Below are 14,639 nucleotides of genomic sequence, written 5' to 3'. Positions count from 1 at the left end.
CCGAACATGACTCGCTGTGAAGTGTAGACCAAGACAGCTGTTGACCAAAATTGCTTGCAGCGTGTATTGTGTGCGAGGTTTTGCCGCTCTTCTGAGTTTTGGTCTTTATGAGTCCACCTTAATTTTAGCCTGCCCAGTATCTATGACCCTCCATGTGGTGAAACCAAAATGTTTGACTATAATTTAGTTCCATGTCAGCTGTTGGATATTTCACATGAAGCAAGATGGAATGTATATGTTGTTCAACAGACAGGTGGTTAAATACTGAGGCTCGGGCTGATCCAGGCGTACATTGGAGGGCAGCTGTGGTAGGGGATAGATGTTACCCTTACAGGTGGAAACGTGTTGGAGGCTGAAGGGACTGCGGAAAGTTTCATCACCTGCAGATGAACAGGAATACTGAGCCATGAAGATGCCTTAACGTCTCAGAATGTATCTCCAATGTGACAGCCTTGAAAGAGTACGGTTATGCATGAAGGCTCTATGGACAGCGTTTTGTGCGTTGATTCATGTTGCATTAAGGCAACTCATTTACTTTTATTTGGTCCTTATTGGGGATGCACCAATACCGATCCTAGTATCGGTATTCGTGCCGATGCCGAGTATTTGGGCGAGTAATCATACTCGCCCAAATTCTCTGATGCCTAGCCCGATACTTCCGGTATCACTTGTGATGAGAGAGCATGGAGGCGGCTTCCCGGCCAAACAGGAAGCCGGGCAGCGTGTAATGACACGCTGCCCAGCTTTCTGATTGGTCGGAAGCTGGCCAACGAGGGAGCATGGAGGAAGCAAGGAGCCGGCTTCCCGGTGATGTGTCGAAAGTGCAAACTTATCGAGTTGTGGGACCGCATGACTTCCGGTTTCCTCAGAACTACGATGTTTGCACACAAAACATGTTGTGCACGAGCGCCATCCACGGCATTGCCCTATACACATAGACCACAGCAATAAAGTAATAAAATGATGTAGGATGACAGTAAGCCAGCACGTTCTTTATCTCCGGTGCCCCACTCAATATGGCCGCCGCTTGAGTGGGGCACCTGAGATAAAGAACGTGCTGGGTTAGTGTGATCCTAGTTAATTTTATTACTTCATTGCTGTGCTGTATGTGCATAGGGCAATGCCTTGGCTGGCGCTCGTGCAGTACAACTTTCTTGGGCAAACCTCTTAGTTGTAACGAAGCCGGAAGTCAGGCGGTCGCAGAACTCGATAAGTTTTCAGTGTTGACAGATCACCGGCTCCATGCTTTCTCGTCACCTAGTGACGAGAAGCATGGGGACAACTTCCCTGCTAATCAGGAAGTCGGGTGGCGAGTCTTTACCGAGAAAAGAAAATATCGGTACTCGTACTCGATACCGAAATACCGGTATCGGTGCATTCCTAGTCCTTATGAGCCTCATAGAAAGTAGACATGTAAGCTGTGGAAAAATTTGGTTCGGATATTTCGGAATTCGGATCCGAAATCCAATTCGGTTCGGGTTTCGGATTCAGACACAATCATAATTTCGTCAGTTTCGGAGGAGTTTACGAATATTCGTTGAGCATACCACAGAAAACCATGTACAGATATTAATACTAAAGCTGAATCTCCTAGACCCAAATGGGATTCGAGATCCGAATTTCCGAATTGCCATTCGGGTCTAGGAGCTCTAGCTTTAGCATTATATGTATATACTGTATATGGCTCCCATGGTGCCGTAACAAAAATTAGTGCTCAGAGCCATTCGGATGCATTAAACACATCTGATTGGCCAGAAAAGTCACATGTCCGATTCAGTTTTGTTTAGTGATCAAGGACCCCAGTGCCGTAAAATAGAAGTGCTAACCAGTGTCATCACTAGCTTCTCAGGCGGCCAGGGGGTGGGAGGGGGGTGGTGGCTGTGATTGAGTGATGGCCCCCTCCCCACCCGGCTCGGCGTCCCACCCCGCTCCTGGAAACCATTGACGTCACTGCTTGCTAAGGGCTGGGTGAGACGCTGGTCAGAGCATCCCAGGTTGCTAAGAGCCGAGCGGGGAGATATGTATTGCCCTACCCGGTGAGCCGGGGGGGGTAAAAAGAGGCTGCGCGGACCGGTCTAGCAGTCTGGAGGGACCGAGGATCACGTTGTGGTGTGGTCAGGGGGCCAGAGGGGCTTTTGGGGTGCCCTTCAAATGTATACACAGCCTCAGGCTGCCTGATTAATGGGACGGCCCTGTAATAATAAATGAATACTACCCAGGGTAGAACACTGCAAAGTTAGCAATGTGTTCTACATGTCAATGGCGTTCCCAGGTCCTCCCTTTCAGCACTACTACAGTGGAAGGAGCTCCGGCGGGACTGACGTATTGGCGCGGTGTATGGCAACACGTATGATATACTTGGAGCAGTAAGGAAACGTTGGCTACCGTGGATACATTTTTAGAAGGTAGTCACCCATGGTATCATTGGTCCTTTAACCGACCTGATGACATTATTGGTCCTTTGACCGCCACAGAAGGGGCTACAGGGACCGGTCTAGGGGCCCGGAAGGGCCGAGGATCAGATGAGTATATTTCTTTATTAGGACCTCCTGGTGCCCCACTACAAGGGTACGTTTTTTTAATTCCTGGAGTTTCTTCTTTAAAGGAGAACTATGAGGTGAATGCTTTTCACGCACCTCATAGTTCTAGCCGACCTGTAACAATGAGACTGTCACAGGTCGGCTCAGTAGATCGGGAGGTGAGCGAACACATACCGGCGTTCGCTCACCTCTCGATCCTGTCACAGCTCTCTGCCGTAACAGGGGAGGGGCTGGATTCCCCCCACCCCGATCCGCCAGCGATGACTGGCGGATCGGACGGGGGAGGGGGCGGGTAGAGCTGGCTCTGCCTCTAGATAGGCAGAACCAGCTGTCACTCACGCAGCTGGGTGGATCTCAACATCGATGTCGGGATCCGCTCCGGCTGCGGCGTCTCAGTATACCGCGAGCTGTAGCTCCCTATATACTGAGCTTAGGGTAACGGGAGGACGCTAGTTTGTATCCTCCCGTTACCCTAAGGAGAACTATGGGGAAAAGCCCTGACCCCATAGTTCTCCTTTAACCTAAAAAAATCAGAGATAGGATCGGCATGTGTGACAACGTGGCTCATTCTATAGATACAATGGAGACATGGACGTAGGTAAAAAGGGACAGTAGTGTGTTACTGGCAGGATCACCAGATGAAAATAAACAGACAAAAACAACAAAAGTAGCCGCCAAGTTTAAGAATTGGTAAGCTGCAATGTAGTTTTTGGGTTTAGATACAATTTAGCTCAGTCCTATGCAGGGGCGTCCCTGTGATGAGGCAACCCGATGCGGTTGCTGCGGGCGGTAACTAATTGTGTGACGTGGGCCCAGTGAGATTTCCAGCCAGAGTGTTCTAGGTTGCCAGGGGCTCTTGGCAACCTATGACGCTCTGGCCTCTGCATACTCCCACACACACACACACACACACTTTAAGACTGATGCGTACTTACCTCGATCCGACTGCCGCAGCCTTCGTTGTTTGTTTACATTCAGCACCTTGCCGGGCCTGCCCATTACAGCCCCATAGACTTCCATGGTACTGTGTCCCGGGTCTGTAATGAGCAGGTGTAGCCAGGGCAGTGGGATGCAAACATTGGAGTCCCGCCGCCATTAAATCAAGGTAAGTACACATCTGCGGAGGGGAAGGGGAGGTTAGGTTGTGGCAAGAGGGGTAAGTGTACTTAGGTTACATTCACTGATTGGGGTCTCCGGTGGCCAGGATCAGGGGGGAAGCTTCAGCCCTATGTACGCTTTGTGTGAACGGCTCCACCTCTCAGAAGAGAGATACAGAGGGATGCGTCTTTTTCCAGTTAACACTCATTGGCTAGCGGTGGGTTAACTCCCGATAGGAGTTCCCCTCACTTCCTGTTCTTCCAAGACAGGAAGTTAAGGGAAATCTTCACAAGACTATCCAGATATAAAATGAAAGTTTTGACTGTGCATGCACATTAAGCAGACCTTGTTTTATACCATGAGGGGAATTTAGACCAGAGCATGCAGAATCAGGAGCAGCTGCCCATGGCAACCATTAACAATCAGCTTCAATTTGTTCAGTTAAGATTTGAAAATGAAAGAGAGAAGTTGATTGGTTGCCATGGACAGCTGCTCCATGTCAACCAATCAACTTCTCTCTTTCATTTTCAAATCTTAACTGAACAAACTGAAGCTGATTGGTTACTTTGAGCAACAGCTCCAGATTCTGCCTGCTCCAGTTTTTATCATTTCCCCAATGTGTTACTGGTGGTAATCAGCTACAACGTGAACGAGCTCTTGGTATCAGCTGAGCAGCTCACTGTCCTAAACACGCGCACGACCACGCACACAGGCGCACCCGCACGCAGTACCAGGTCACATGTTTGCACTGCAGTCAGAGCTTTCTTTTCCCGCGCTTTCACACCACAGCGCTTCTCCGCCCTCAACAAATACGGCCGCGGCGGCTTCCTCCCTTGACTGCGCAGTCTCCGCCATGCCCCGCCCCCGGAGCTCCTCCCAGCGGCGCGGAGCACGTGGTTATTTGTGTATGAAGATGGCGGCGGCGGCGGAGAAGGAGGGTGCGGAGGCGGGAGGAGGAGGAGGAGGATCCGGCTGTAGCCCGGGAGGGGGCGGGGATAACCGGAGCGGGTAAGAAGGCGGGGCGTGTGTGGATGGATATTGGCGGATCGTGGTGTGAATGAGGGGGCTCAGCGGCCTCTGCACACCCCAGAGCAGTCCCGTTCATTCATACAACTTTCTGCAGCTGTGGGGGGACTACAAGTCCCAGAATGCCCCATGCATAGCATGGATGAGCAGATGGCCCTTGGGGCAGATCCTTCTGAGGTCCAGACTTTGTTCATGAGAACCATTTAGGCCAAGATAGTAAAGTCTGCACTGTGTGTGATGTCATGTAAACAATATGGGCTCCTGTGTGAGAAGCGTGCCATCAGGAAGCTGGGTTGTTGCCCATAGTAACCGATCCGTGCCTGACTGTGGCGCTGAAAGCCAAATTAGCATCCCGAGCAACAGAAAACTCTCTTGTTCGTGTCATTTTAAAGTAGAATTATGGTGACAACTTTACATCCCTTGTACCCCTCCCCCCTCTTTCTGCATTGTTAAAATTGTTTTTTTATTTTTTGTGTTTTTGTAAATTCCTGCCTCCCTCCATTCTAGCTGAGAATGACATGTGCCCCATTCTGCAGCCTCTGGGGACGTCAATGTCACTCATACCAGCAGGCATCACCAGAGGAGGGCGGAGCTGGTAGGGCTGGAGGAGGCGGTGCCAGAGGATGGTGGAACAAGTAGGGCTGGAGGAGGCGGTGCCAGAGGATGGTGGAACAAGTAGGGCTGGAGGAGGCGGTGCCAGAGGATGGTGGAACAAGTAGGGCTGCCAGAGGAGGGCGGAGCAAGTAGGGCTGGAGGAGCAGGGAGCGCTAGAGGAGGTGGTGCCAGAGGAGGTGGTGCCAGAGGTGGCTGGAACGAGGAGGGCAGAGCAGGCAGCGCTAGAGAAGAGCAGGCAGCACTGGAAGGGGTGGAGCTGGTTGTGTTGGAGGAGAGTGGAGCAGGCAGCACTGTAGGATGGCGGAGTAGGAGGCACTAATGGAGGGTGGAGCAGATGGTGCTAGAGAAGGACGGAGCAGGCAGTGCTGGAGGACCTGACCATTTATAATCAGGGGGCTGGCTGCCTGATCCAGGAAGAGACCGCTATCTCCCGATGACATCACAGAGGAAGATGGCGGCTAGAATGCAGGTGTGCGGCTGCAGAGCAGCGCTGAATTTGCGATGTCCCTCATTGCTCTGCCGCTGACCCCTTCACCCGACCTTCCAGAGTGAGAGGGAAATCCCCGGTGGTCACCGAAACTGTGTCCCCATTGGAAGATTTCCAGTCTATTCCTGTTCTGGTGACCACACCATTTTTTTTCCACTTTCAGTGATAACCATCACCAGAACTTAGAGGGGGAATCTCCCTAACGGGGACACAGACAGCAATAAAAACCTGACGGGCTGTTCTAATCCCTCTCCACCCATTCCAAAACTAGAAAAAAAAAGTTGCGATTCACCAGCGCGGTCAATCGCACGCTAGCTGCGCGGTCCAACAATGTGTGTGGGAATATCTGTGAACGTTCTTATTCTTTGAACGTTCAATGTTCTTATTGTATTTTTTTCCCCAGTTCGAATGTAGGGTTGTAATGTTACAAGTGGCCATAATGATATATTACATTTAACCCCTTCATGACCAGCGACGTACAGTGTACATCACTGCCATCGGGGGCTCTGTAACCAGCAAGCCGCCGGGACTCTGTTTCAACTTGTAAAGCCGGCTTTACAGTAGAAGTGATTTCTGGCGGCTCAGCTGGCGCCAGATCGCTTCTACGGGCCAATGAACAGATGCCCCTGCCCGACAACCCCGCTGTATTTCCCGGGCTCCGTTGCCCGCTCTAACGGGCCCGGGACTGGCTTGTTTTGTGTCGGCGGGAAGCCGGGGAGGAGATGGACGAACCTCCGTTCACCGATTCCCCCTCCCCGTTCTATGGGACCGGGAGCGATGCAGATTAACTCACTTCCGGTCCCATAGCTGTCATTGCTCAGTTCCTGAAGCCTGCGATCTGCACTTCAATAGCTTATTTGGAGTGTAAAGGTGACATGAGAGGTCTTTTGGACCCCCAGCAGCACCTTAAAGAGTACCTGACCTGTCGCCACCATCTGCTATCATGCTCAAATTGGCTATCACATAGGGAGCTTATTTGCTCCCTATGTGATAGCAATAAAGTTAGGTAAAAAATTAAAGTCTCAAAGCAATAATAAAAAATTAAAGTCCCCCGCCCCCACACGCAAACATGCGTCGAGTCCGCCTACGTGCGAAAACGACGATTACATCCATTGCGCTACACATGTCACATATCGCCGCGAACATCGCAGTGAGAGCAATAATAATAATAGGGCCACTAATCACTGATAACACTAAACTGATGAGCGGTAATAGCTTTTAAAGCGAAGTGTCGGCTATGGTCAATTTTGGGCATGGCAGTTTTTTGCGATTTAGCGGGTGCACGCGGTTTTAAAGCTTTGACATGTTTGGTGTCTATTTACCCGATGTGACCCCGACTTTTATATTTTACCAAGAAAATTGGGTAATAATAAATGTTTTATAACATAGGGAGAACAGGTTTTTTTTTTTCAAACGTTTCGGTAAATTTTTCATTATATAGTAAAAAATAAACCCCCCAGTGGTGTGGTGGGGGTGGATATTACATACCACCATAAGAAAGCTCTATGTGTCCCCAACAAATGGTATAAAATTAATTTCAGTACAGCGTTGTATGACCGAATAAATGTCAAAGTACCGCAGCGCTGAATACTGAAAAATGGCCGGGACAGGAAGTGGGGTTTACCACCCCGGTCAGCAAGTGGTTAAAAAAAATGTAAAAATAATAATATTTTTTTAAAGTCCCCCACGTCTTCACGTATACACGCGTCGGGTGAGCCTACGTATGAAAACAACGAATGCGCTACACATGTTGGGTATCGCCGTGCATACTGGAGTGAGAGCAATAATTCTAGGGCCGGTATTTTTGGGTATCTCTAAACTGATGACCTTTTGAAGCGTCATCTATGGACTTTTTGGGGTACTGTATTATGTTGCCATTTCACGGATGCACACAATTTTGAACCTGGGCATGTTGGGTATCTATTTACTCGTTGTAACCTCATCTTTTATATTCTAGTTTTTAAAATAATGGGTATTTTATTGTGTTTTGGGGCATATAAGTGCATTTTTCACAAAATGTGGGGGGTTGATAAGGAGTTGCGCTAATATCGTGCAACATAAAAATTTGCAACTGCCGCCATTTTCTTCGATAGGGTCTCGGCTTTAAGAAAATATACAATGTTTGGGGGAGTTTTTTAAAGTAATTTTCAGACCTAAAATGTGCAATACAACATGTGTGCAAAAAATGCAAAGGGGGGGAAAAAAAGGCCTCGGTCATAAAGGGGTTAAAGTGGGAAATTCTCCACCTAGTGGCCATAATGTAACATTACAACACTGCAGACCAGCTGGAAAAAATAAATGAAGAGCATTCGTTTCTGGCAGCAGTTGTAGGTTGTTTGCACTCTGTGTGAAATCGGGGAAGATCTTTGCTGCACTGCATACAATTTGGGTGGAGCAATGTCTATACATGACTATCGGAGAGACAACTGGTTCAGTACTGCCACTTGCTTAGGACTTAGAGATGTCTGTTCCTGAGGAAGGTAACTTACTAGTTTCTTTATTTGCAGAGACTCCATACATCTGGGTTCAGGGGCCGGACCGGACACGGAATCCTCCAACGAAAAAGACACTTTGGTATGTAAAATAAATCTTCGGAACTTGGGGTGCATGGATAGATGATGCAGGAATATGAAGCTGATCACACACAGGGGAAAGTTTACACCAGGGCTAGCCCTCCACCTGTGGTGAAACTACAAATCCCATAATGCATCTGCCTCTGGGAGTCATGGCTGTCAGCCTTGCAATGCCTCCTGGGACTTGTAGTTGCACCCCAGCTGAAGGGCCTACCCTGCTCAGTAAAGGCCGCCATACGCAGCTTAAAGTTTCTGTTGTTCAACCCCGTGGACTGAAGGACGGAGGATCATTTGCAAACAAGTCCATTTCCCCCAGTGCATGCTAACATCATGGATAGAGGGGTCTCCTCTGCCGGCTGTTGTAGTCAGGCATCTGCAGCTGGCTGTATTCGGGGTCGCTGCCAAACCTGACCAACCAGAAGCACTTCTTATTGGTCAGGTTACTGTGGTGACCAATGAGTACTCGCCATCTGCGAGCGATATTCAATATCCGGAGAGTGCGGGGCTGCACTGCTGTGTATGGAGTACTGATAGACCGGCAGCCGCAGAGGGGAAGGAGCATTCAGTTCAAGGGTAAGAGCGGCGGGGGAGGGGACATATTGGAGGCGGTAATTCCATTTACCCAAATTCACCTGGGAAAGTGAAATTAGCCTTTAACTCTCAATCTTCCCCTTTTATTTATTTTTTTATAATGAATCCAGATCAAACAAATCCATATGGCCCAGCAAAGTATTTCTTTACATTTTCCCCTTCACTCAGTCATCATGTTTCTGAACAGCTCCAACTCTCTCAGCTCGTCTTCCCTGAACTTCCTATCCAGTACAAAGTCACATGGTACAGAGCAGTCTCTCTAGCAGCCGTCCATTTCCTAGCTTGGAGAAGGAAGGAGCAGTGGAGTGTAGGGCTGCAACAACTAATCGACATAATCGATTATTGAAAAAGTTGTCAACTTTTTCAATAATCGATTAATCGGCTCCTGATTGGTTGGCCCTTTTCACGGCTTAACACACGCTGCGTGCCACACCTCCTCCCCCACCTCACGCTCGCCGCTGCCAGACCTGCCCGCATCCACGCTCCCGCGCCTCACGCTCACCGCCCGTCCAAATCCACGATCGGCACGGGGACACGGGGAGAAGAAGTAAGGAGGAGCAGGTGTGGGGGGGATGACAGCCGCCGATAGACAGGCCCGATCTCAGAAACAAGTTACTGGAAGACTGTTAAGGTAAGCCTGCACTTTCCCACACGTGGTGCTCTATAATCTATTGCTGGGATATGTATTCCTCTATAGCTGATGGTACATTGTGCTGTATATGAGCTATATAGGAATACAAATCCCAGCAATACATTGTACACTGCATGTATAATGTTTTGCTGGGATTTGTTGTACTCCTATATAGGCGGTGGTATTCTGCATTGCACTGTATAGAGGACTACAAATCAAGGAATACCACCAGCTATAGAGGAGTACAACAAATCCCAGCAATAATACATTATACAGTGGTGCAATGCCGAATACCACCAGCTATAGAGGACTACAACACCCAGCAATAGTACATTATACATTGCAATGCAGAATACCGCCAGCTATAATGTACTATTGCTGGGATTTATTGTATTCCTCTATAGCTGGTGGTATTCTGCATTCATTGCTGTATAATTTTACACTTTTCATTTCACTATATTGTACACCACACTTTTTTTTTTTTTTTTACTTCTACTGCTCCAAGCTTGCTCCTGTGATGGACTACAATCTCAATACAAACTAGAAGTCCCATCACTGGAGCCATTTTTTAAAATGTATTTTATTTTTTATCCGATTATCCGATTAATCGAACTTAATAATCGGCTAACTAATCGATTTTGAAAATAATCGTTAGCTGCAGCTCTAGTGGAGTGGTTTACCTATCTGTGATTGAGGAGACACAGCTTACTCGCGTACACAAGGGTGGCTCCATAGGACCCTGAAAGGGAAAGGAGCCACCCTAAAACAGGATATCAGGGCAGCTGATTCTGCAGGAAACTAAATCTCCTTGGAGCAAGGACTGTTTGCATGGCTTCCCCTTTCATTGTATTAAACCTGCATTCTGTGCCCCTCTGTGATTTTAGTATTTAATTTCAGAGGCTTGGTTTTCACTGGCTTCATGGTGGAGCTCCACCAGCTTCCAGCCAGGTAAAAAAGCCCAAACTAAATCGGAGAGAGCACAGAATATGGGTAACAGGAAACCTCTTAAGGCCCCATTCACACTGAGAGATTACCGCGAAATATCGTGGGTATTTACCGCGCGATATCGCTCTCCAATGGGGCTCGGTCCGTTGCTGTCGTGCGTCGCTACAGCAGGACCCTTTTTGGAGCGGATTTTGCCGCGATTATAGGTTGCTCAATGCAACCATTTGCGCGAAATCGCGCGACAAACGCATCGCTCAGTGTGAATGGGGCCTAAATGTCCTGCCAAATAACACATACCATAATAGCTTACTATGGGGTGCGGGTTCCCTGTAAAATCATGTGACTCATCAGAGTGCATAGGATACAGAAACATACATTCAGATTGGAATAGATTCCATACGCAGGATTTAACCTAGAGACGCACTGATGCTGGTTTTTCGGTATCAAGTACCAATAATTTATTTCTGGTGCTCGCCAATACCATTACCGGAAGTCCCAATAAGGAAGCCGGGTGGTGTGTAATGACTCTCCGTCAGGAAGCAGTCTCCATGCTCCCTCGTGAGCAGGTGACAAAGAAGCAAGGAGCCATCTTTCTGGCCAATCAGGAATCCGTGGGGTGTGTAATAACTTGCCGACCTGGCTTCCTGATTGGCCAGCTTCCCAATAAATCGGGAAGCTGGGGGGTGAGTCATTACACACCGCCTGGCTTCTTGATTGGCCAGCTCCATGGTCCCTGGGGACGAGTGAGCATGAATCCGGCTTCCCGGCCAATCAGGAAGCCGGGCAGCGTGTAATGACTCACCGCCTGACTTCCTGATACCGGAAGTTGCGGTCTCAGGCTAGGCATTGGGAGCATATAGGCAAGTACGAGTCCTCGGCCAAATGCTCGGTATTGGCACCGATACCAATTCGGTATCTGTGCATCCTTAATATAAAACCAAGGGTGGGCAAACCTCGGCCCTCCAGCTGTCGTGGGACTACAAATCCCACGAGGCATTGCAAGATTCTCAGCCACAGACATGACTCCCAGAGACAGATGCATGATGGGATTTGCAGTTTCACCACAGCTGGAAGGCTGGAGTTTGCCCAGTCCTGATTTAGATACACATGTTCTTTATTTTTCCTTTTAACTTGTTTTGTTTTTTCTGACTGTCCTTGTTCCCTTCACATCCACCCGCTCTATACTTCTTCTCCATCATTCGACGAATACTTTCCATTGTTCTGCGAATACTTTCCATTGTTATCCTTTCTTGATGAAAGTCTTTGACTCGTCCCCAGGACTCTACAGCGGAAGGTGAAGGCATGGATACTCAGACAGGCTCGGTGGACGAGGAGAATGGACGGCAGCTTGGGGAGATTGAGTTGCAGTGCGGCATCTGCCTCAAGTGGTTTGGGGCTGAAATGTTTGGTATAGATACTACGTATGTGCTCCCGTTCTCCTGGAGGTTTCATATAACAATGTATGTAAAGGAAGCTGAGAACATGCACTGATGACAGATTATTTTACTCTTAGGTCCTGTCTTCCATTTATGACCAACTACAGCTTCCATTGTAATGTGTGCCATCACAGCGGAAACACCTACTTTCTGAGAAAGCAAGCCAGTAAGTCTTTGTTCAAACATGGGGGGGAAAGACCTACGGGTTATAAACACAGACACTGATTCATATATAGATCTTTATTATCACTAGAGGGATCCCCAGCAGGAGGAAGGAGGTCCTGATCCCTCTATATAGATCTTTATTATCACTAGAGGGATCCCCAGCAGAAGGAAGGAGGTCCTGATCCCTCTATATAGATCTTTAGTCATCACTAGAGGGATCCCCAGCAGGAGGAAGGAGGTCCTGATTCCTCTATATAGATCTTTATCACTAGAGGGATCCCAGCAGAAGGAAGGAGGTCCTGATTCCCCTATATAGATCTTTATTATCACTAGAGGGATCCCCAGCAGGGGGAAGGAGGTCCTGATTCCTCTATATCAATCTTTATTATCACTAGAGGGATCTCCAGCAGGAGGAAGGAGGTCCTGATTCCCCTATATAGATCTTTATCACTAGAGGGATCCCAGCAAGAGGAAGGAGGTCCTGATTCCTCTATATAGATCTTTATTATCACTAGAGGGGGCCCCAGTAGGAGGAAGGTGGTCCTGATTCCTCTATATAGATCTTTATTATCACTAGAGGGGTCCCCAGCAGGAGGAAGGAGGTCCTGATTCCTCTATATAGATCTTTATTATCACTAGAGGGGTCCCCAGCAGGAGGAAGGAGGTCCTGATTCCTCTATATAGATCTTTATTATCACTAGAGGGGTCCCCAGCAGGAGGAAGGAGGTCCTGATTCCTCTATATAGATCTTTATTATCACTAGAGGGGTCCCCAGCAGGAGGAAGGAGGTCCTGATTCCTCTATATAGATCTTTATTATCACTAGAGGGGTCCCCAGCAGGAGGAAGGAGGTCCTGATTCCTCTATATAGATCTTTATTATCACTAGAGGGGTCCCCAGCAGGAGGAAGGAGGTCCTGATTCCTCTATATAGATCTTTATTATCACTAGAGGGGTCCCCAGCAGGAGGAAGGAGGTCCTGATTCCTCTATATAGATCTTTATTATCACTAGAGGGGTCCCCAGCAGGAGGAAGGAGGTCCTGATTCCTCTATATAGATCTTTATTATCACTAGAGGGGTCCCCAGCAGGAGGAAGGAGGTCCTGATTCCTCTATATAGATCTTTATTATCACTAGAGGGGTCCCCAGCAGGAGGAAGGAGGTCCTGATTCCTCTATATAGATCTTTATTATCACTAGAGGGGTCCCCAGCAGGAGGAAGGAGGTCCTGATTCCTCTATATAGATCTTTATTATCACTAGAGGGGTCCCCAGCAGGAGGAAGGAGGTCCTGATTCCTCTATATAGATCTTTATTATCACTAGAGGGGTCCCCAGCAGGAGGAAGGAGGTCCTGATTCCTCTATATAGATCTTTATTATCACTAGAGGGGTCCCCAGCAGGAGGAAGGAGGTCCTGATTCCTCTATATAGATCTTTATTATCACTAGAGGGGTCCCCAGCAGGAGGAAGGAGGTCCTGATTCCTCTATATAGATCTTTATTATCACTAGAGGGGTCCCCAGCAGGAGGAAGGAGGTCCTGATTCCTCTATATAGATCTTTATTATCACTAGAGGGGTCCCCAGCAGGAGGAAGGAGGTCCTGATTCCTCTATATAGATCTTTATTATCACTAGAGGGGTCCCCAGCAGGAGGAAGGAGGTCCTGATTCCTCTATATAGATCTTTATTATCACTAGAGGGGTCCCCAGCAGGAGGAAGGAGGTCCTGATTCCTCTATATAGATCTTTATTATCACTAGAGGGGTCCCCAGCAGGAGGAAGGAGGTCCTGATTCCTCTATATAGATCTTTATTATCACTAGAGGGGTCCCCAGCAGGAGGAAGGAGGTCCTGATTCCTCTATATAGATCTTTATTATCACTAGAGGGGTCCCCAGCAGGAGGAAGGAGGTCCTGATTCCTCTATATAGATCTTTATTATCACTAGAGGGGTCCCCAGCAGGAGGAAGGAGGTCCTGATTCCTCTATATAGATCTTTATTATCACTAGAGGGGTCCCCAGCAGGAGGAAGGAGGTCCTGATTCCTCTATATAGATCTTTATTATCACTAGAGGGGTCCCCAGCAGGAGGAAGGAGGTCCTGATTCCTCTATATAGATCTTTATTATCACTAGAGGGATCTCCAGCAGAAGGAAGTGCTGATTGCCCCTTATGGATCGTTAGGCCTCATTCAGAATACTGTGTCCAATTTTGGAGACCTACATGAATATACTGAAAAGGCAATGGACATCAAAACAAATCATCGGCCAAATAATTCACATACTCGCGCCACATTACATAGATCCACTCCACTGCTCCTTCCTTCTCCAAACCCATCTCTCTCAACCATATCCTGGATATCAACCCATCTAGATCAAATCGCTAGAAAGTATTATTTAAGTGTTGATATTTGGAACAGACTTCCAGTAGAGGTAGTGAGTCTGTCAACAGTAAGTGAATGTAGAAATATAGACATGCTTGGGACAAACTGAGATCTATACTAGGACAAAAAAGTTAAAAACAAAAAGGGGGGGGGGGGG

General features: G+C 48.1%; 1 protein-coding gene across 2 annotated transcripts in view; it reads left to right on the top strand.

The window, feature by feature from the left end:
• The first annotated feature begins 8,308 nt into the window (after positions 1–8,308).
• ASH2L (ASH2 like histone lysine methyltransferase complex subunit) overlaps positions 8,309–14,639 on the top strand; it is a 25,968-nt gene continuing 19,637 nt past the window's right edge. The window contains exons 1-3 of one of the 2 annotated variants that reach the window (XM_018566660.1): positions 8,309–8,340; positions 11,785–11,927; positions 12,020–12,108. In XM_018566660.1, coding sequence (XP_018422162.1) covers positions 11,809–11,927; positions 12,020–12,108 — 208 coding nt within the window. In that variant the 5' untranslated portion in view covers positions 8,309–8,340; positions 11,785–11,808. The remainder of the gene's footprint in view (positions 8,341–11,784; positions 11,928–12,019; positions 12,109–14,639) is intronic. The other variant, XM_018566659.1, reaches the window with a different exon arrangement.

This window comes from Nanorana parkeri, unplaced genomic scaffold, assembly GCF_000935625.1.
Source record: "Nanorana parkeri isolate BGI_ZX_2015 unplaced genomic scaffold, ASM93562v1 scaffold967, whole genome shotgun sequence".
Classification (NCBI taxonomy): domain Eukaryota; kingdom Metazoa; phylum Chordata; class Amphibia; order Anura; family Dicroglossidae; genus Nanorana; species Nanorana parkeri.
Note: the sequence above shows the minus strand (reverse complement) of the source record. Positions and strands in the feature narration are given on the sequence as shown.